The sequence below is a fragment of the Fusarium verticillioides genome, chromosome 1, assembly GCF_000149555.1.
Source record: "Fusarium verticillioides 7600 chromosome 1, whole genome shotgun sequence".
NCBI classification, from domain to species: Eukaryota; Fungi; Ascomycota; class Sordariomycetes; order Hypocreales; family Nectriaceae; genus Fusarium; species Fusarium verticillioides.
The window spans coordinates 4,049,570-4,069,065 of NC_031675.1; the positions used below are offsets into that span (position 1 = coordinate 4,049,570).

General features: G+C 49.5%; 8 protein-coding genes across 8 annotated transcripts; 4 read left to right on the forward strand and 4 right to left on the reverse strand.

The window, feature by feature from the left end:
* Positions 1 to 1,030: 1,030 nt before the first annotated feature.
* FVEG_14722 (hypothetical protein) lies at positions 1,031 to 1,162 on the reverse strand (the record flags this gene model as incomplete). The annotated part of the gene is made up of 1 exon (XM_018903693.1): positions 1,031 to 1,162. One exon carries the CDS (start codon positions 1,160 to 1,162, stop codon positions 1,031 to 1,033), a length of 132 nt encoding a protein of 43 aa, XP_018743077.1.
* Positions 1,163 to 6,650: 5,488 nt separating this feature from the next.
* On the forward strand, positions 6,651 to 7,729 carry FVEG_00737 (actin like protein 2/3 complex, subunit 5). Its single transcript, XM_018887332.1, has 3 exons — positions 6,651 to 7,089; positions 7,169 to 7,296; positions 7,350 to 7,729. Exons 1-3 carry the CDS (start codon positions 6,835 to 6,837, stop codon positions 7,570 to 7,572), a joined length of 606 nt encoding a protein of 201 aa, XP_018743076.1. The 5' UTR covers positions 6,651 to 6,834; the 3' UTR covers positions 7,573 to 7,729.
* On the reverse strand, positions 7,552 to 8,952 carry FVEG_00736 (hypothetical protein). Its single transcript, XM_018887331.1, has 2 exons — positions 8,584 to 8,952; positions 7,552 to 8,534 (listed from the first exon to the last, which is right to left on the reverse strand). Exons 1-2 carry the CDS (start codon positions 8,836 to 8,838, stop codon positions 7,713 to 7,715), a joined length of 1,077 nt encoding a protein of 358 aa, XP_018743075.1. The 5' UTR covers positions 8,839 to 8,952; the 3' UTR covers positions 7,552 to 7,712.
* A 143-nt stretch (positions 8,953 to 9,095) lies between these two features.
* On the forward strand, positions 9,096 to 13,544 carry FVEG_00735 (hypothetical protein). The gene is made up of 4 exons (XM_018887330.1): positions 9,096 to 10,168; positions 10,224 to 10,558; positions 10,611 to 12,571; positions 12,623 to 13,544. Exons 1-4 carry the CDS (start codon positions 9,672 to 9,674, stop codon positions 12,785 to 12,787), a joined length of 2,958 nt encoding a protein of 985 aa, XP_018743074.1. The 5' UTR covers positions 9,096 to 9,671; the 3' UTR covers positions 12,788 to 13,544.
* FVEG_00734 (YggS family pyridoxal phosphate enzyme) lies at positions 12,747 to 14,178 on the reverse strand. Its single transcript, XM_018887329.1, has 3 exons — positions 14,013 to 14,178; positions 13,745 to 13,916; positions 12,747 to 13,690 (listed from the first exon to the last, which is right to left on the reverse strand). The coding sequence occupies exons 1-3, from the start codon at positions 14,121 to 14,123 to the stop codon at positions 13,182 to 13,184; spliced, it is 792 nt and encodes a 263-aa protein (XP_018743073.1). The 5' UTR covers positions 14,124 to 14,178; the 3' UTR covers positions 12,747 to 13,181.
* Positions 14,179 to 14,203: 25 nt separating this feature from the next.
* Positions 14,204 to 15,555, forward strand: FVEG_00733 (hypothetical protein). The gene has a single exon (XM_018887328.1). The coding sequence runs from the start codon at positions 14,373 to 14,375 to the stop codon at positions 15,495 to 15,497; it is 1,125 nt and encodes a 374-aa protein (XP_018743072.1). The 5' UTR covers positions 14,204 to 14,372; the 3' UTR covers positions 15,498 to 15,555.
* Positions 15,556 to 15,780: 225 nt separating this feature from the next.
* Positions 15,781 to 19,287, forward strand: FVEG_00732 (hypothetical protein). The gene is made up of 2 exons (XM_018887327.1): positions 15,781 to 16,585; positions 16,642 to 19,287. Exons 1-2 carry the CDS (start codon positions 16,178 to 16,180, stop codon positions 17,860 to 17,862), a joined length of 1,629 nt encoding a protein of 542 aa, XP_018743071.1. The 5' UTR covers positions 15,781 to 16,177; the 3' UTR covers positions 17,863 to 19,287.
* Positions 18,089 to 19,464, reverse strand: FVEG_00731 (hypothetical protein). Its single transcript, XM_018887326.1, has one exon. It carries the CDS (start codon positions 19,087 to 19,089, stop codon positions 18,241 to 18,243), a length of 849 nt encoding a protein of 282 aa, XP_018743070.1. The 5' UTR covers positions 19,090 to 19,464; the 3' UTR covers positions 18,089 to 18,240.
* Positions 19,465 to 19,496: the final 32 nt, after the last annotated feature.

The following is a 19,496-nucleotide window of genomic DNA, read 5'->3' on the forward strand; positions in this document are numbered from 1 at the left end:
TGGGGTGACTCGAGCTTTGCTTTCCGTCAAGGGGATGGGATGTACGTATGGGGATGGATGGGGATGGGATGGACGGATCGTTGCCGTAATACGGTAGCGTAGCGTAGCTTTCTCAGCTCGTAGTTGAGTTCAGGCACAAGGCACGCTGCAGTGGGTGGCGCCGGTCGGATGGTCGAATGAGTGTGGGTCAGACGAACGGGGCCGAATATTACGAAGGGGGTGTAGGTATTTCCCTTTCTTTGCTGGTCCTGGCCTGGGCTAGTTCGAGACTTTGGGACTTGGTTCCAAGAGGTGATGTGACCTGATGAATGAGGCAAGGCGAGATGAGGTTGCTGATGGGTGATTGACTGTCCAGTCGTCAAGTTAGGCTAGTTTTATAATTAACTAGTTGTTGTCAAAGTCGTCGATATCGTTCACTTGATTGTTATAAGCGTGTGTGTATGTGTAAGTGATTCACTCTCAGAAATGTATAAGATGATCGAGCGGGAGGACACAAGTCTTGAGCTGGCGAGGTGGGCGGCTGAGAGGACTTGAAAGGGAGTTTGTTCCAAAGGGAGACGTGAAGTGAAGTTCTGAATGGAGGAACGAAGTGCGAAGCAAGACGCTTTTGTACAGAGCACACCCGTCGCAGGAAGAGGTAATAGGGAAAATCTCAATACATACTCATCATCCATGACAAGGTGAGGCTTGCAGCGTAAAGCCAGACCAGGCAAGGGGTGTTCTCAATGTGCCATTCAGTCAGTCAAATCAATCATTATTACCTTTAGGTACCTGAGAATGAACCTCATCAAAAATTGCTGTGAAATTTCCCTAGGCCCACGCTCCAGGGGGCCAGGGGGCGTACCAGAAGGGGGTGACAAAAACCCATGAGCCACGTCCCCATCGTTCCAAAGCAAAAAAAGGAGGGAACAGAGCGATACCTGGCTGGACCATGTTTCACGGCTCTGTGTCCAGGGCCTGTGCCTATCTCCACGAGGGATCCGTCCGTGGCTGATTAGAGTCAAAGAGAGAGAGCTCGGGCTTCCAAAACTCAGGGCGCGCTTCTCTCAACCTTCTCTCGCTTGCTATCAGCATGGGTTCTACCAGTAGTCCTTCCGGTATCCAGGGCCTTGACTCCCCAAGAAGCGCTGATCCGAACAGCACCCACCCATGTGTTGAGCATGCATATTACGGTACCTTACAGTGTACATACATACCTTCACTTTGACAGCGACATTGACTCTCATTCTCGCCTCTCGGGGACACCCAGGCCACCGGGTCGCAAGGGTCGGAAGCCGCTGGGATCTGCCTTTTGCTGCAAGGCGTGCAATGTCTCCGGGTGGTTGGAAAGTGACCTCTCAGACCGTTTTCTCACACCCCAACTGTAATGCGCTCACCACACCCCCCCAGATCCTCTTGCCCATCCCTTGGCAGGCACCCACATCCATCTTTCAGTAAACAGTGCTTTCCTTCTGGAACTGGGCATGTTAGAGCGTTAGCTTGTTGGTCGTGACGTTGGCACTTGACAGCCAGTTACCGTCCGCTTCAAACCTGTGGTACAAAAAATTGTGTGCCTGTAACCCATGTTTGCTGCTTTATAGCTCCCAGTAAACCTTCTTCATCCAACGTCTTTTACTAGGCAAGGCAGGTAGCCACGCGCACGCTGAAATGGACGTAGCCCTTCAAGGAATCAATGGTTTCCTGGCGCCCCGTACAGAGTACCTAGTGGATCCGACCGAAACTGACCCCGATGCCCTTGCATGTGAGGATAATCCACGATGGTGGTAATTGGGAGGAGATGCGACTGGCGTCAAGCTCAGCGTCAAAACGGTACTCCGGGCCGTGTTTCTGCACTGTGTAATACACTCTTGCTGAATCATGGGGTACCTCTTTTAGTCAGGAACCAAGTTGTCGAATCGACCTCCTCTTCCATGACATGGCCAGGGTCCTCCATTCTCTCGGTTCCCCCAGTACCCTTTCGTCGTAGCTCCAGACCCCCGGCTTGATTGTTCCAGCAATTGCCATCCTGCCTGTTTGATTTTCCGTTGCAACCTGATGTTTGACTTGTTTCTTGTCCCTGCTTTCCTTCTGAGACAGTTAGACTCGGTGTCGTAGGGGCTATGGGGGAGGGGATTGTTGTAGACATGACACCAGGTGCATCGGACATCCTATTTCTTGACTTCTGTAATCTTTTGTAGGCTTCTGAGGCCTATAGAAGCTCCTCCGATAGAAGTTGATGGCCCTCAGAACAAGGTCTTCATATCCCTCACGCTCGGTGTCTCATCTTGTTGGGGCATAACAAAGTAATATCAGAACGCAGCAACATAATGCGTCAACAAGACCAATGACATCTTTAGGAGCGCATAGCCCCTCGACTAAAAATTCATTCCATGAAGGAGTACATAACTCGATCCCAGTGTCGCAAACTCCTCGCGAGAGCTGAAGTATCGTCGATACTTATTGATAAATATCTTGTCAGATTGTGCTAGGGGCAACTGAGCTGGCTCTCTGATCACTTCCCGCTTTTTTGAAGAATCTCAGGTCGTATGGCATAGAATCAAGAGCTATAAATAGCCCACGCAAGTTATGAGTTAATCCCATCACTGCATATGAAACTACACTGAAGCCTTCCCGCCCTTCTTGTTTGTTTCCGTGTATTGGCAATGACTCTTCTAACAGCTGTCACTTGGCAAAATGAAGTGGCCCTTGTCTATGTGACAAGGAGAGCTGATCTCGAACTATGCGCGATCCAGAATTAGCGACTGACGATTGAGTGATGGGCTCAGTCGTAGCCATGGTTCCGAAATGGTGGGTTCCCAAACCGGAGGCTGGCAACCGAGCTTGGGTTTAGTTGCCAGAGGACAAGTCGTCATCAGGGCTATGCTTCTAGTTTAGTATGTGGTAGTCTTGGGTACCAGGGCTCTCGCAGGCTTCTTGCTCACGTGCCGAAAGTGCATACTTATAGTATTTCAGAAACAAACGAAGACGGGAACGGGCATCGCTAGAGTAGCCCCCTTGAACCAAAACAATTGATTGTCCTGTAAGATGGAAGTTCCTCAGCCCAAGTACACTGACGGCTTCTCAAGCTCAAAATCATGCCGCCCCGCTATGATATCGGATACCAATCCCAAGGACACGGAACCGCTGGGGCATCTCGGCTGATCAGTATCTTGCTTGAGCCTTGGGCCATATGTGCCAACAGCGAACGTTGCACAGTGGTGGTACACACACAAGGTATGGATTAGAGGCGCTCTGGTGAGTAACGAGGACAGTATCTCTTGCTTGCCATTAGAAATCCCAGTCTCGTGGTTTTTTTGCGAAATTATCAAAGGAAAAATTAAGCACAAAGCTAATAAAACTGTTTCATATTCAGCTCTTGCCAAATGAGACGTCGTAAAGTGCTTGAATCCATCTTTAGAAACCCCATGTCACGAGAAGCCCTATCCATGCGTGCTGTACATAATGAAACGGAAGTATTGCCGGGCTCGCCTAACACTGGAACAACGTCTCTTAGATTGGCAGGTCGATGTTGTATGCCATATCACCGCAATTCGCCGAGAAGCCTTGTAAAGGATCGCCAGACTCTTTATCAACAAGTTAACAGACAATGACGAAGCCTCCGATTTTTGCAGACATAAGAAAGTAATCACGAGTATTGCGAAGCGTGCCGTGGATTTTGTTGCAGCTCAATGTCGAGGGACTTGCTTTGGACACCTGTGACGAACTTCTGGAACGTCACACCTATAATTCTTTGCGGCGAGTTGTTTGAGTCAAAGTGGGCCGGCTGATGGGGCTTCGTAGAAAGCTTCCAGAAGCCTGTCAACCGACGGAACTCCATATCACAAAGCGCTATGCGCGATTCTTTCCCACGGTGTCAATGGCGACATGCGGTAATAGAACACTGTGCTACGACTTCAAGTGGTGCGTGTCATCTTTTGCAACATCTCCCATCAGTAGACTCCTTCTCGTCCTGGCTTCACTTGACCGGGCAATTTTGTAAGCGTCGTCCTGTGGAGAGGTTGATGGATTGGGATGAACTGCCAACTCCTGTGCTGCAAGTTCAGGGGTATCGCTGCACACATCCGAGCTAGCGTGGCCAGCTACACGTTGTGGCGGTTTGCGCATTGCGGTAGCGCCGCATAAAAGCCCCAGAACTTCGGTGTTCCTGCATTAGCCAAATTCCAAACGCCATTGACATTTGAAACAGGGGTCGTTTACTCCGTACTGCTTGTTCCAGCCTTCGTCAACCACTAATAAGCATCCCTACGGCACTTCACCATGGATAATGACCTCCTTTCCCAACGTCTGGTTGTCCCAGTTGATCGGTTTAGGTGCTCCCAAGCCAATCATGTGACAATTCCAGCCTGCAAATGTCAGCTGAAAGGATTCTGACCAGCACTGGCAACCATGTGGCAGCTAGGTAGCTTAGCTTCCGGCCATTTCAGTCCCTTCCTCTTAGACATCTTTGGAAGCGAACAAATATCATGCGACGTAGGCAGTCCGCCTGGTTTAAGATGTGCCTTGCTTCCGGTCCTTTTTTTTGATACGCCTCAGATTCGTTAAAGCAATCCTGGCTCAGGACCTTGTTTGCCATACGACTTTGTACAAATGATGATGAGGCGAGACCACGACACATGTGCGAACATGACTATGGCTCATGATGAAGCCGTAATCGTATGCTCGGACCAACTCGATGCCACAAGGAATGGTGCTATCGATTCATCCCATCGCACTATCGCAACTGGCCTTGTCGAGCACGGCAGCTGCTGGTAGATCGGGCTGCCGTGTCTAAGCCAGTGACATCTGGTTCGAGACTATTGCAGCTAGTCAAGGAGCAGATGTCACCAGTATCTCAGTTCGATGCTGTTGCTGATACTTAGTACGTATCAGCCGGCAACGGATATGAGATTAGGACCCTTCGTGGCGGCATATATGGTGGGGCAGTATCAATGTCCACCTATCGGATTCAAGGGATTTTCGCTTCGAAGGCCACGCTAAACTGGATGATCGCTTCTTACCTTCCAGAAGCCTCAACGAACAGTTTTGCAGATCAGAATTGGACTCTTGCTTAGGAAGACACCCCTGGCCCCGACATGAGCTTGCGTAGAACACGCTGACACGTCATGTTAGGCAGAGGTCTTCAGTGTAAAGCTGTGGGGGTTTTCTCTTTGATCAAGCCTTCCACACCAGCGCTGAGTACATATCCGCAGTGCTACCCAAATATGCATCACAACACTCTGCCGATGTGGCCTGCCTTGGTGGCTGTCCATTTTCAACCTCTCTGTTGTCAGTTCAGACCTCTCTGCTTGATTGAATCGTGTTCGTTGAGTTGATAGTATTCGTGTCACCGGGGAACCGCTTCCGCAACTGTAGTGCGTCCGTGCCGGATCCGCCAGGTAATTTCAAATTTTCGTCCCAAACGTCCATGGTTCCTGGACTGTTTGTGTGGAGACATGAGGCCTCTCTTGACTACCTACATAGACAAGCTAGACAAGGTAGGCAAGCTTCTGGAAGATCGATCTATGGGGCCAACGAGAAGTGTTTGTTGTGGTGTGTCGTTCGTGCCGGGTATGCTCCCCGAACGATAGACCAAGCAAGCCACGAGTCAAGCTTCTAATGGGTGGATGCAAAGATCCATCGCCTTCCGTCCGCCGCGCTCCTCAATGTTGATCTTTATCGAGATAGTGGCTATTGTGCCCAACCGCACCAGCTCTTGGGTACAGGTCTGAAAGGGTCCCTGATCATGTGCCTCATTTCAGCCATGAGTCGTAATCGTCTGGTCATTGATTGGAAAAAGCCAGAGCCTTAATAAACTGACTCGAACAGGCTGACCCTTAATACTCTATCATGGCGTCTTCTCAGTCTGGGGAAGCATTGCGCGCCGCGACGTCTCCAGAACAACCGTCAGGCGGTTACTTCAGCCGCTTAATCAAGTGATGGTATACCGGGTAAGTGTCCGTGGTAGCTCAGGTAACGCAGAGCCAACCATTGCAATTGGTAGTCTTTTTTCTTCCATCTGAAATGGAGTAATATGCAAGGTCGCATGTTGTTTATAATACATTGAAATCTGTCTGTAGTTTGAAGGTATACTTGGTTTCTATACTTGGTGATAGAAGGAAGGTGATCCCAGGGCGGCGTCTAGTTGATTAGGGTAGCTCGAATTTAACTTGATTATTTTGGACAGTTCTCTAACTTCTCTCCATTACCTTGGCTTTGATATTAATCGTTTGCTCCCCATACTATCAACTTGATTGATTTGAAGCTTGGGGTCTTCCGCGTAGAAATCAGCTCATTGTTTCCCAGTGTATATGCCCTGTTTATTCCAGTCTATTGCATTATTCGAAAGTATGCGGTTATCTGGATGTGCCAAGACAGTTGCGCGTGTAACAAGATAGCAGGACTACCTCAAAACACAGAAACAATGATTTGCAATTCAGTTTGCCTTGTCCAAGGGCGCGATTTCTCTTAACATTACGCGCCAATACATAGCAGCGATACAAAGAGTGTTGCATGACACTGTGAAAACGAAGACATCAGTGTTGAAGGAGAGGTACCTTGAGCCGGTTGGGAGACAGCGAAAGTCCACTGGTATATTCCTAGGACGTAGGCCGCTACAAGGGCCATACGACTGAAGGTCAGGCCCGTGTGACTTACCAGCATTGACGGGCTCCAAATCAGGCAAGTTACTATTCCACAAGCCACAGCTCCAGCCTCACCTCCACCCCGCCATCGCTGACGCACCTTGAACGTCCACCAAAGCCGACACCGATATAGCTTCCAGTTAATACAGGAATACTGCAATACCTCGAGTCGCACGTAAAACCACCAGACCGATTGATAATAACGAATAACAATATGTCAATTATCCAGCAGCATACGAGCGCGACGCTCGGTGACGCATGGCGCACCATCAACATCGACGCCCTGAACGAAGACTCCAGCGTCAACTTCGACACCTCGACTCTGCATCCCCCACAGCCCGAGATCGACGAGGCGGAAGTGCGCCAGCTTTCTGGGCAGATCAGGCAGCTGCTGAGAGGAGGTGATGCGGAGGGAGCTTTGAGGGGCAGCTTGGAGACTCCAGTATACAACGGAACGGATGCAGCCAAGGTATGTCAACAGAGAGTTGAGATGAGGCGACGTACATTGGCCCTGCACTTGTGGGATCTAACACGACGTTTCTTCTTAGGATGCTCATCTGCACACTATCATCGAGGTCCTCCAGTCGATTAAGGCAAGCGATATGTCCCCCTTACTGAAGAGCATCTACGGATCTGAGGGAGGCCCTGAGTGCCTGGATGTCCTGATGAAGTATATGTACGTTTGATGATGGAACGTATGACGAGTGAGCAAACCTAACGATGTAATAGCTACAAAGGAATGGCTACGGTTCACCCTGGAGCAGCTTCGCGATCACCAAACAAGGTTACACCTCAATCGACGGGAGGTTTCAGCCAGATCGCCGGGCGACCTGGCTCGAATGAGCCCGCCACTGCAGCCATGAGTGTGCTCCTGAGCTGGCATGAGAAGGTCGTTGAGGTCGCTGGTCTGGGATGCATCGGCCGAACAATGAGCGATTGGCGAAAGGTTTAGGGCCCAGAGACGTGTCAGCAATGATGAGCGGTCAAGAATACATAGAATCATGGATCCAATCCATAACCCGCAGAGCGAACCTCCGTCCGCGAAACATAGCTCTGATGTTACATTATTTACACTATACAATCATCTGCCTTCTACTTTTTCTCCAAGACATGTTTCAAGTTTATGTCACCACTTCCTCTAGCCAGAGGCTGTGGCTGGTTTTCACCTTCGCGCCATCCGATCATATATATGATTCGGAAAGTTGCGGGTATAGATCCATCTGGGTTACCGTGAAGTTCCCTATAGATAGCATCGCCAGCGAGGAGAATATCACGGGAAATGGCACCCATCTCTCTTCCGAGGACAGCATTACCCTCGCCCATGGCCTGGAGATCCTGCATCAAAGCAAACGTGTCAGGGTAATCAACGATGATATCATCGATGTCAACAGTCAGCATCTTGAAGCCAGCTTTTTGAAGCAGACCACCTATATCCTTGACATCAGCCAAAGGAGAGACACGAGGAGACATGCCACCTCGTCTTTCTGTCTCTGCCAGCTGCAGTGATGTTCTCAACTCGAATAATGTGTCTCCACCAAGCATAGCACCGATGAAAGGAGAGTCAGGTTTGAGGACATTGTTGATCTGAGTGAGGATACCGGGTAGATCGTTGATCCAATGGAGACTCAATGAGCTCATCACTAGGTCAAAGGAAGCAGGCTCGAAAGGGATCGTTTCTTCATCGTCCACAACCGTTCGCGTGATGTTGACTTTATTGTTGAACTCATGATCAGCATCACGGTGAAGCAGTGAATGAGACGAATCAGCAGCAACCAATTCGTCAATACGAGTTGCCAGTGGTGGTGACTCAGGTGTGTTAGGGTCAGGATCAGGATTCTCCCGGACCAAAGCTCGTGCGATGTTGCATGAATTTGCGCCGAGATCCAACACTCGAGGAAATCTGCGTTTGATATCCTATTGGTATGTGAGAAGTGAGCGTTGCTTCAAGAACATGGTTACTTACCAGAAGTCTTTCTGATACCCGAATTGCAACCTCATCCTTGAGGTAATCAGCTTCCCGGCCTTGTTCAGAGTTGATACCAGCTCGCTCCTTTTGTAACCATTTTGTGTGGCGATTGAAAACTTGGAAACGAGGTGCTCCAGCAGCTTGAACAGCATAAAACCGTTGATTTGAGATGTGACGATAGAGATTGGCCGGCTGTGACAAAGTCCGTAGACTACATCGCATTGCCAATCGTGAAACCGTGCAAGATGGCATTGCGAACTATATTCAATCAAGCTATCTTTGGGCTTTGAAAGGAATGTGAAGTTTGTTTATGTAGAATAACGATAGCCCTCGTGTATTGATGCAATTGAAGTCATGATGAATTTGATAGCTCCATGGAAGCACTCTGGCACTTTACTGGCTGCAATGTTAAAGTGCACGAAGCACGGACCATGCGTAACCTTGAGCGGTTAAACCCTTGCTGGCCATTATTGCACCCGTAGGGGGCAGGAGGCTTCTCAGAGGCTCCAAGTTACTGGCACTGGCCTGGGTGTGGGATGACAGTTGAACACGCTTCTCACCTCCTCTTCCACCAATTTTGCTAACTATTGATAAACATATCTTCCTTTTCTCCTTGTGCCCTTCTGTGTCGCTCGTTGTAGGGACTCTCTAGTGCTCTCTCATCATCGACACGCTTATAATACAATCCCCTCTCGCCTGTCGTAGCCCTTGTCATTCCCCCGACTCATCCGTTCCCTAGCCCACGGGCCTCTTCCGCAACTCCTAACTAAACCATTAGGCCGCACCAACAGAGCACCGCCCACCACCGCATCTCCATCCGCATCTTCAGTCTAGCTCGCCCCTCCAGCGAGCAATCTCCCATCACATCGACATACAATCGATGTCTGGCGCGTGAGCCGTCTGGACAATTCGAGCCGACTATGCGATTCTTGCGATAAGGCGCGACCATACTCTGTCTTGGAGATATTTTTGACATCATCTTCCGCCGTACGAATCTATCTAAGCCGAATCCCCCATTTCGTTCCAAAAATCAGGGGTCTTCAACGACTTGACCGCACGAATACCTCCGCAGACCACCGCCCAAAATGTCGAGCTCAGGCACAGGCTTTCTCGGCCGCTCAAGTAGCAGCAATGCTAATATGCGTGGATTGGTTCAGTTCATTGCTGATCTCAGAAATGCGAGAGCGCGTGAACTCGAGGAAAAGCGAATCAATAAGGAGCTGGCCAATATTCGACAGAAGTTCAAGGATGGCAGTCTCAGTGGTTATCACAAGAAGAAATATGTCTGCAAGTTGCTATATATTTACATCCTGGGCTGGAATGTCGATTTTGGACACCTCGAGGCTGTGAATTTGATCTCAGCAAACAAATACTCAGAGAAGCAGATAGGTTATCTGGCTATGACACTCTTTCTCCACGAAAAGCACGAGCTTCTGCACCTTGTCGTCAACAGCATCCGCAAGGACCTACTCGACCATAATGAGCTTTTCAATTGTCTTGCTCTTCATGCGATTGCCAATGTTGGAAGTCGAGAGATGGGCGAGGCCTTGAATGGAGAGGTTCATAGACTCCTGATTTCGCCGTATGCGCTCATGCCCCTTTAGTGCGATGGAACCACACTGACCGCTGTCACGCAGTACTTCAAAATCGTTCGTCAAGAAGAAGGCCGCTCTGACGCTCCTCCGATTATACCGCAAGCACCCAGATATCGTATCGCCGCAATGGGCGGAGCGCATTATCCACCTTATGGACGACTCTGACCTTGGCGTTGCAATTTCTGTCACATCACTGGTCATGACACTAGCTCAAGATAATCTAGAGCAATACAAGGGAGCGTATGCCAAAGCAGCAGCTCGCCTGAAGCGAATTCTTATCGACGGCGAATATACGACCGATTACCTTTACTACAAAGTCCCCTGCCCCTGGCTGCAGATCAAATTACTTCGTCTTCTGCAGTACTTTCCGCCTGCAGGTAAGTGTGGTAGCGCAATTACACAGGGAGTAGTTACTGACACAATGTCCAGAGGATACTCATGTTCGGGAAATGATTCGCGAGTCCCTGCAAAAGATCCTGAACCTAGCCATGGAGACCAATAAGAACGTTCAGCAGAATAACGCTCAAAACGCCGTGCTCTTTGAAGCCATCAACCTTATCATCCACCTAGACACTGAGCATGGTCTGATGAAGCAAATTTCAACGAGGCTGGGCAAATTTATCCAGAGCCGGGAGACCAACGTCAGATATCTGGGCTTGGAAGCTATGACACATCTGGCTGCACGCGCTGAAACTCTGGACCCCATCAAGCAACACCAGGAAATTATTCTTGGCTCGCTCAAAGATCGAGATATCAGTGTTCGTCGTAAGGGTCTGGACTTGCTCTACAGCATGTGTGACGCCACAAATGCCCAGGTCATCGTTGGTGAGCTATTGCACTACCTACAGAATGCCGACTTTGCTATCCGAGAAGAAATGGTCCTTAAGATTGCCATTCTTACGGAAAAGTACGCTACTGATGTGCAGTGGTACGTCGATATCTCCCTCAGACTTATCGCCATGGCTGGAGATCATGTCAGCGATGAGGTGTGGCAGCGAGTTATTCAAATCGTGACGAACAACGAGGAGCTACAGGTTTACGCAGCTCAAAATGCGCTACAATATGTCAAGGGTGACCACTGCCACGAGACTCTGGTCAAGATTGGCGCCTATATATTGGGAGAGTTTGGTCATTTGGTTGCTGACCAGCCTCGCTGCAGCCCTATTGAGCAGTTTATGGCTCTTCAGGGCAAGCTGACGGCATGCTCTTCGAGTACCCGTGCCATGATTCTCTCATGCTTTGTCAAATATGTCAACTTGTTCCCGGAAATCAAGCCTCAGCTTATCCATGTGTTTGAGTTTCACAGCCACAACCTGGACTCCGAGCTTCAGCAGAGAGCTTGTGAATACTTGACTCTTGTGAATATGCCAACGGATGACCTCCTTCGAACAGTTTGCGACGAGATGCCTCCTTTCCCTGAACGGCAGTCTGCACTTCTCTCGAGACTACACCAGAAACATGCTAATACGAGTGACCGACGGACCTGGGTAGTGGGAGGAAAGGATGCCAACGCGGACGCTCGGGAACTTAGCATGGGTACTGGAGCACTCAAGAGAACTTTCAGCTCGAATGTCCCACTGAACGGCAAACCGAATGGCCAGGCTGCAACTGGTACAAATGGTCATAGCAATGGAGTTGCTGATTTGGCTGGGCTCGATCTCAACGCACCCACACCATCTGAGCCAAAGATGCTCAAGGCCCCTAACTTGGCCAGTGCAGCTCATTTGTCACCCGGATGGGAGCAAGGATTCAACAGACTTCTTGTTAGATCAGATGGCGTTCTATATGAAGATGGCCAGTTACAGATTGGTGTTCGATCGGAATATCGTGGCCAGATGGCTTGCTTGATCACATATTTTAAGAACAAGACACCAGCAACTATCAGTTCCTTCACAACGACATTGGATCTAGACGAGAATGAGAAGGAGAACCTTACCTGGGACGTCAAAAACCTCCCTGATAGTACCATTGTGCAAGGTGGGCAGTCCCAGCAAGTTGTTATGTTCGAAGCAAAGAAGATTTTCGAGAAGAGTCCGACTGTACGCATCAGTTACCTGGCAGGTGCACTACAGGCACTTACTCTGAAGCTTCCCGTGTCTATACACAAATTCATGGACCCGGCAGAGTTGACTGCTGAGGACTTTTTCAAGAGATGGAAGCAGATTGGAGGTGCCCCCCGGGAGGCGCAGGCCATTTTCGGAGTCAGTGGTAAGGGCGACAGAGAAATCACAGAGAGCTTCGTTACAAAGACAGTCGAGGGCTTCAGATGGCGTGTGCTGGACATGGTTGACCCTAACCCCAAGAACGTTGTTGGTGCGAGCGTGCTCCACACATCTCAAGGAGGCAAGTTTGGTTGTCTTATGAGACTGGAGCCAAACTACGGACAACAGGTAGGCACAATCATCCCGCTTCAGATATTGCATATTCTAACTATTCAACAGATGATTCGATTGACTGTCCGTGCCACAGATGATTCCGTGCCAGCGGTCTTGCTGAAGTATATGCAAGAACGCCTTGCTGCAGGAATCTCAACGGGACCGGATCGATTTGAACCACCTTCACGGGAGCAGATTTCGGATTCTTTCCGTAATGTAATGGTGACTTGATGGGAGAACATGATGTTTATCTTCTATATATTCGCCGGGCAGGAGTTGTTCTAATACCACAGAAGCATATGGGCGTTGGGGAACTAGCATGAAACCGGAGGAAGCGCTCAATTAAAGCCAACCGTTTATTGGCTGAAAAGTTGCCTGCGTCTATCCTCCTTGTATAGTCCCTCTTTACCGCACAAGGCGATGAAAGCTGTGCGGAGTGATCATCTGATCAAGGAGGATGCAGTTACTACATACCACGATCTCTCATTGTAAATTGAATGAAAATGATGCAAAGAAACATGTAATCAAGCGGTGAAGACGATAGAGCAGGTCAGGCATTAGAGAACCCCATCAACTTGAAGAAAGCAGGCTTCAATAAGAGTTAAATTTTGTGTTAACTCACTGTTTACTCCTTGATCTTTGCATCTGCTTTAGCTGGCCTCTGCCCGAAAATAGTGCTGCCAACACGAACCTCACTACTTCCCAGGCGAATTGCACCTTCAAAATCCTCACTCATACCCATGCTCAACTCCAGGCTATCCTTATCCAAATTCAGCTCCTTAGCCACAAGATCTAGCTGCTCCTTGAGAGCAACAAAGTCCTCGTTTTCAGTCTCAGCGGTCGTGGCTTTGCTGCGAGCAATAGCCCCGATGGTCATGAGACCGAGAAAACGGAGGCTGGGGCATTTCTCGATGACTTCACGGCATAGAGCAACGGTCTCTTCACCGGGGGCACAGCCAGACTTGGCTTCCTCTCCGGATGTGTTGACTTGCACATGGACACCAATCTTATCAAGATCAGGCTGTGAAGAAAGAAGATTTGTGCGGGCAGTGTTGAGGAGCTGGGCCTTTTTGGAGGTATCTATGCTTGAGACACAGAAGAGATTTGGGATCTTTCCCAGGGACTTGCAATGGTCTAACACATCAGATCAGTATGCGTGGTTCCATGCGTATAAGTCAGGTCTCTTACTAGACTGGAGACCACCGATAAAATGCCACTGGATAGTTTTCGGGAGCAAAGCTGCTTTTTGAGTCAACTCTTGAGAATAGTTCTCACCAAAGTGAGTATGGGAAGTAGGAGCCTGATGAAGTGCTAGAATGTCATTTACGGGCTTGAGCTTTGAGACAGCAACAAGTCGGACCTGATATAGATGTAAGCCAGGTTATGTTCATTGGTGTTTGAATATGAGAGTGAGAGTGAGAGTGAGGGTGAGGGTGAGGGTGAGTGTGACGCATACATTTCGACCGTCTGCTACGGCAGCAATACGCTCTTTGACAGACTTGAGCTGAGAAACAAGTGCCTGAGCCCTTGAAGGATCGATTCTCATTTCTTCTTGAGAATCACTCATGTTATGAATGTGGTCCTGTAAGTCGGGCTGTTGCTAAGACAGTGGTGATTGTTGTAAGTGGGCAAAGTGATTTTGGGCGACCGGGTCATCGTCGGTTAGGTCATGCATTCAGTGCCGACGACCCAAAGTGGCCACCATAGCTCAGTCAGAAACCATACCCCTTGGGACTTCTAAACCAATTTTATAACGACAAATATTCATAAATTCGAGAGAGTAGAGTGAACTATATACATATGAGGCTTATCGGAGATGGCCACTGATCTGAAAACTGGCCGCCGCAGGGCTACCAGCAGCGCAGCTACAAGACCAGGACACACGAGACGAAAGTCAAGAGCTGTTATCCAGCCAAAGTCAACACATACATCAGATGAATTTCTACAAGACTTCCTGGACCCTACATTTGATCCCGCAACTTTCCTCAACTCAACTCTTCCTCCACTGCAGCAGCGCTCTATACCTGGCCGAACCGGAGATGTCGCACCCCTTGCTGAGCTGTCCACGCAAGCTCAGACTCTTATTTCACAACTTAACGCCCAGACTTCACGGCTATCATCTACTCTTACGCATCTTACAGATGACATTTTGAGAAGCGGGAGTCGCCTCGCTTATGAGGTGGAGCTACTACGAGGCGAGACGTTGAGCCTTCAGGAGACTATGAATGAGACTCTTCACGACGACATCAAGAAGTTTGTTCCCGAAGGATTGCAGGAAGCCATCGAGGCAAAGAATGCCGCTGCGGCCGCTGCTAAAGAAGATCGGAGTGCGGCACCGTCGACAACTGCTGTAGCTGTCACCAACGACGGAGCCAATCCAGACGACCCTGAGTTCATCAGACAGTTACAAACATTAACTCTTGTGCGAGCACGCCTGGACTCAGTTATCAAGACATTCGGAGATGCCATGGAATTCGTCTTTCCACCATCAGAGATCTCCGTCAGCTCCGGTTTCCTCTCAGTATCAGCACCCGAGCCAGGTTCAGCACAGCAAAGTTCCGAGGAAAAGGGCAAGGAAGTACTCAAGAACATCAGAAACGAGATATCGGATTTACTGAACAAGTCTGACGACCCTGTTCAAGGCATTGAGAAAGCGGCACAAAGAATTGAACAACTCAAGGAGCTTAACCGCGTATGGAAGGACACAGCAGAGGAGAAGGGACGAAATAAGTTCATAGAGAATCTTGCCAAGATGGTCGAAGACAAGCATCGGGATCTAATGAAGGAAATGGAGCAGACCAAGGAGAAGACTAAAGTGGAATCACGGTCACGGAAAGGCAGTGTCACTAGAGATGCTGCAGCGACTGTGGTAGAGGATACAAAGGCACCGGGTGGGTTTGGACTGATTAGCCAGTTGCACAAGCTTCGAGGTGGTCTGTGAACCAATGATAGAGACTCATAAACTGAAAGCTACAACATCTTATTGTTTTCACTGAACGTATTGATTGTCCCTGTTGAAGGTGAAGCTCTGTCGCTGACCGTGTAAGCACAGTATCTCGCACTATGGCCGTACAGCCAATCACTCCACTGACTGGGTCGCATGACAAGATCAGCCCGGGGCACTATTTTCTTATACTACCGTTTGCAGTAGGCGGTGAGGTCACTAACAATCGCCCCGGCGAGGTCATGCCTCTCTGGGCCTGTGTCTCTCCCAGTTTGAGCCGGGACAATAGAAACACTTCCAGGTTGCTTTACATACTTCCTTCCACTGCCACATTGTTCTATCATTGCATTGCGTTGCACCGGCACTGACACCGACACTGGCAATTGTTCGTTTGCCTTGCTCTATTATCCTTTTACCAGCCAAAAGCACCTTAGTTGCTGTGGAGTAGACGCTCTCTTTTGCTTTATTTGTCTTTGGCTATCTCTTTCAACTTGTAGTCAGCTCTTTTATCCCAAGTTGCCCCGACTCTTTACTCTCCCAACCCTTACAGCCTCAGCCCTTGAACCCATAATCACGAAGATAGCACGGGTCTCAATCTTCTGGCATCTTTTCTGAAGCCTGCAGAACCATTTTTGTAAATATCAGATACCACTTACACACAACCGCAACTATTTGCAATGGCTGCCAACGAAGCAGCGGCCCTTGCAAACATGGCCAACCGACCCGACCGACGCTCTCCTGCTCCCGCTTCCCAATCAAAAAGAGATCGCAAGCGACAAGCTCTTATAGAGAGACTCTCTAGCATGACCGATAAGTTCCATCGGGAAAGGGACATGACATATCGTGATCAGCTGCAGAAGATCCAGTTTGACATCAATCTCGTACAGCGCTTCGACCCTTACGATCCGAAGGTCCTTGAGGTCATCTCTGGACTCCAGAAGGAGCACACCAACACACAAGGACCTCCGGTCAACGCCGAAGATGCCCGAAGCTTGCTTGATATGGCTGGTATCCGATTCTCTGACTTCGTCGACGAAGTCGAGGATTTGGTGGAAATTCGTGATTTTCAGCTGGCGCAGTCAAAAGTAAGAAACCCTCACGCTACACGATCAAGTGTCTTGCTAACCATGTATCCAAACAGAATGAATACGACCGACGACGAGAAGAATATAGAAACACTTACGATTACAAGGTTGAAACCGCCAAGCGCGAGCACCGAGCCCTTACCAGCACCCTTCGAGACCGATTGGTCAATACCCTCACCCACAAGAAGAACCGGTTGAACCGCGAGAAAGAGGTTCTGGAGATTAATGATTCCAATGCCTTGCTACTCAACCCCAATCAGTTCAGCTTGACCAATCCTGCGAGCCCCAGTGGTCCTCACGGAAAGCGAGCCACACGTCTGCGCAAGGACGCCGACGATCTGCAGATGTATTCCGACAACAAGAAGCGCAAGCGAAACGGCGGCGATGATGACGGCTCACCTGCCCCGACAAGACGAGCCCTCGATAACCACAACACTACACCTCTATGGCAGTCTGAAAAGGCTCGTGCTGCTGCTAAGCAGAACGGACCTATCTACAGCATCGACAAGCTTTTCACCGACAAGGAGCTTTCGCTCAATTATAACGCTGCTGCCCTTGCTGCGCACCAGTACATTCTTCGCAATCGTGTTAGCGGCGGCGGCTCTCCCGAAGACAGCGATTCCGGCAACGGTGAAGCCAATGGCGACCAGGACGCCGATTCTCAACCTTCTGCCCCAGCTATGGAGCGCTCCGTCTCGCACGCCACCCGCAGCACTCGTGGCGGTAATTTACTTGACGACAAGATTTTAGGTCTTGAGGGTATCACCAATTTTGAAGTTCACAACTTGGATCTCCTCCACGCCCACGAACCCCCCAAGATGCCTCCTCCGGTTCCCCAGCAATACCTCAAGCCATACCCTCGTACAGCAGACCAGAACTTCCCTGTGCCCCTGTCCAACGACGATATCACTTCCGATCTTACGATTATGGGTTTCTTCAAGCAATACGACGCAGCGCACAAACCTGGAGCTCACCTTGATCGCCCAACTGGAATGCGCCGAGTTCTCGCTGCTGTATCAATACCTTACCAGCATTCACGATATGTCGCTTTTACTAGCGCCCCTAGAGAAGACCCTGAATTTGTTCGCGATTCATTGGGTCTACCAGCTCTCAGCAGCCTTCGAGACCAGCCAAGCCCAGCACATGCTGGCGCAGCTACTTCAGTGGCAGCCCTGTCCAGCGCCGCCGTGCCTATGAGTCGCCAGAGCAGTGCCGGCGGAGTTGCCATGAGCCGCCAGGGTAGCAGCAGTACGCGTGGCAAGGGACGTAAGAACTAGAAATTCTCGCGGCGCAAATGACCCCCTTTTTATAGTATTGCAAGCGCGGCGCAAGGGCATAGCATCGATTTGGCTTACGGCAGCATCTGATTCAATAGAAGTCCGAAAGACTACAGCAGCAGTCGGTGTGGGGTCCGTTAATGGGCTCGTTTTACTCAAGGCTTGTGGATAAAGAAACGAGCTGAATCATCAGCAATGGATATTGTTTTTTACTTTATGTTTTTTCTCTCTCTCTTTTATTAGCAGGCTGAGACTTGATGAATAGAAGTAGAAATGTCATGCTTGTTATATCAAATTGACAGCGACTGGATCAACACATGATGATATCATAAACTCCAATGCCATGCTCTCTCCCTTTCCCTTCCAAACAACGCATCTTCAAGGACCAAATACCAATGCGCGCACCTCGATACTCTCACGACCTTCCGCATCAGCCCGGGTCCTAGGATCTTCAAAAGCAGTATGCGGCACACGACCCTTGATATTAGATCCCGGCTTGAGAGATTCGCTATCGAAGCACTCCAGCAACAGCCTCTCGCTGCCCGTCATACCACTGAGGTAGTACCACTTCTGCTTGGGATTGTGCTGAATCGCTGCAGTCCAACCGCGGTACCCATCTGGGTATCGGTGCTCAACAGGGATGACGTCGTCGTCTTCGACAGAAGCAGAGGATGCAACAGCCAGAGGAAAAGACTCGAGGGGCTTCTTGTTCAGAGGTCGCCAGACGTTGATGAGACGATAGCGACGCTTGAGAAGCTCATCTGCCTCATCTGGGAAGTATTTGCGAACTCGCTGAGCTACAGCCGCAGCTGTTTGATCAATGTGTACACGAGTCACAGGCGCACGAGGAGCATTGGGTGTTTGACGGCGAATAGTGTGATCAAAGAAGAAGACCCTGTTAGAGCCAGGAACGTTCTTGAGGAGAAGCTGTTCAAGCTCTGGGTAGTAGTTCTCCTTGATAGAGTCATCATCGACAAAGTCGATCTCGCTGGAGGGCGGAACATCCTGTATGACTTGGAAAGCATCACGGTCTAGGTGATACTCGGGCTCATGACCACGGATGTCGTGTATGACAGTTGGTTGAGGGTTGTCTGTGAAGTTGCGTTGAGGAAGACCCTTGGGGGGGGTATCGACGTGGTTATAGGGAGTTGAATTGTCGGAGGGAGGATTGAAGAAGTTCAGAGTTGCTGTGACGTCGCCACGGGGAATATTTGAAGAGACGGCCATTGTCAAGACTTATAGGACTTGGTGTGTCAATTGGAACAGAATATAGAGAAACTGATGCGAGTTTGCACAATAGCGATAATGGTAGAGATATCAAATGTGATGATTTTAATCTGGGGTTTGAATCAATAAAGATGCTCTCTGCAACAAGTCGAAGTCGCTTCCTTTCCAGCCCTTTATACTTTTCATCTGCACTTAGAGATGCTACCATCATAACATATGGATTTCAAATCAGAACCGAGTTCACTTCACCATCTCATACCAAAATTGGCCATGAGGCCGTATGTGCTTGAGCACGCAATTCCAAGATGCACAACCGTTGGCTGGATGTCGGTTAATTGACATCCATGGCCGCAAGGGCGTAGGTAGGTACAGTCGATTTGATTAGTAAAGGGTTTTGATTACTGTAC

Bases quoted from the DNA above. Each gene is read 5' to 3' on its own strand.
- FVEG_00737 (XM_018887332.1), top strand. From the start codon at position 6,835: ATGTCAATTATCCAGCAGCATACGAGCGCGACGCTCGGTGACGCATGG. The intron at 7,090-7,168 runs GTATGTCAACAG...GTTTCTTCTTAG, and splicing joins ACGGAACGGATGCAGCCAAG to GATGCTCATCTGCACACTAT. The intron at 7,297-7,349 runs GTACGTTTGATG...ACGATGTAATAG, and splicing joins GATGTCCTGATGAAGTATAT to CTACAAAGGAATGGCTACGG.
- FVEG_00736 (XM_018887331.1), bottom strand. From the start codon at position 8,838: ATGCCATCTTGCACGGTTTCACGATTGGCAATGCGATGTAGTCTACGG. The intron at 8,535-8,583 runs GTAAGTAACCAT...ACATACCAATAG, and splicing joins GGGTATCAGAAAGACTTCTG to GATATCAAACGCAGATTTCC.
- FVEG_00735 (XM_018887330.1), top strand. From the start codon at position 9,672: ATGTCGAGCTCAGGCACAGGCTTTCTCGGCCGCTCAAGTAGCAGCAAT. The intron at 10,559-10,610 runs GTAAGTGTGGTA...CACAATGTCCAG, and splicing joins GCAGTACTTTCCGCCTGCAG to AGGATACTCATGTTCGGGAA. The intron at 12,572-12,622 runs GTAGGCACAATC...ACTATTCAACAG, and splicing joins AGCCAAACTACGGACAACAG to ATGATTCGATTGACTGTCCG.
- FVEG_00734 (XM_018887329.1), bottom strand. From the start codon at position 14,123: ATGAGTGATTCTCAAGAAGAAATGAGAATCGATCCTTCAAGGGCTCAG. The intron at 13,917-14,012 runs GTATGCGTCACA...CATCTATATCAG, and splicing joins CCGTAGCAGACGGTCGAAAT to GTCCGACTTGTTGCTGTCTC. The intron at 13,691-13,744 runs GTAAGAGACCTG...CTGATGTGTTAG, and splicing joins TATCGGTGGTCTCCAGTCTA to ACCATTGCAAGTCCCTGGGA.
- FVEG_00733 (XM_018887328.1), top strand. From the start codon at position 14,373: ATGGCCACTGATCTGAAAACTGGCCGCCGCAGGGCTACCAGCAGCGCA.
- FVEG_00732 (XM_018887327.1), top strand. From the start codon at position 16,178: ATGGCTGCCAACGAAGCAGCGGCCCTTGCAAACATGGCCAACCGACCC. The intron at 16,586-16,641 runs GTAAGAAACCCT...GTATCCAAACAG, and splicing joins TTCAGCTGGCGCAGTCAAAA to AATGAATACGACCGACGACG.
- FVEG_00731 (XM_018887326.1), bottom strand. From the start codon at position 19,089: ATGGCCGTCTCTTCAAATATTCCCCGTGGCGACGTCACAGCAACTCTG.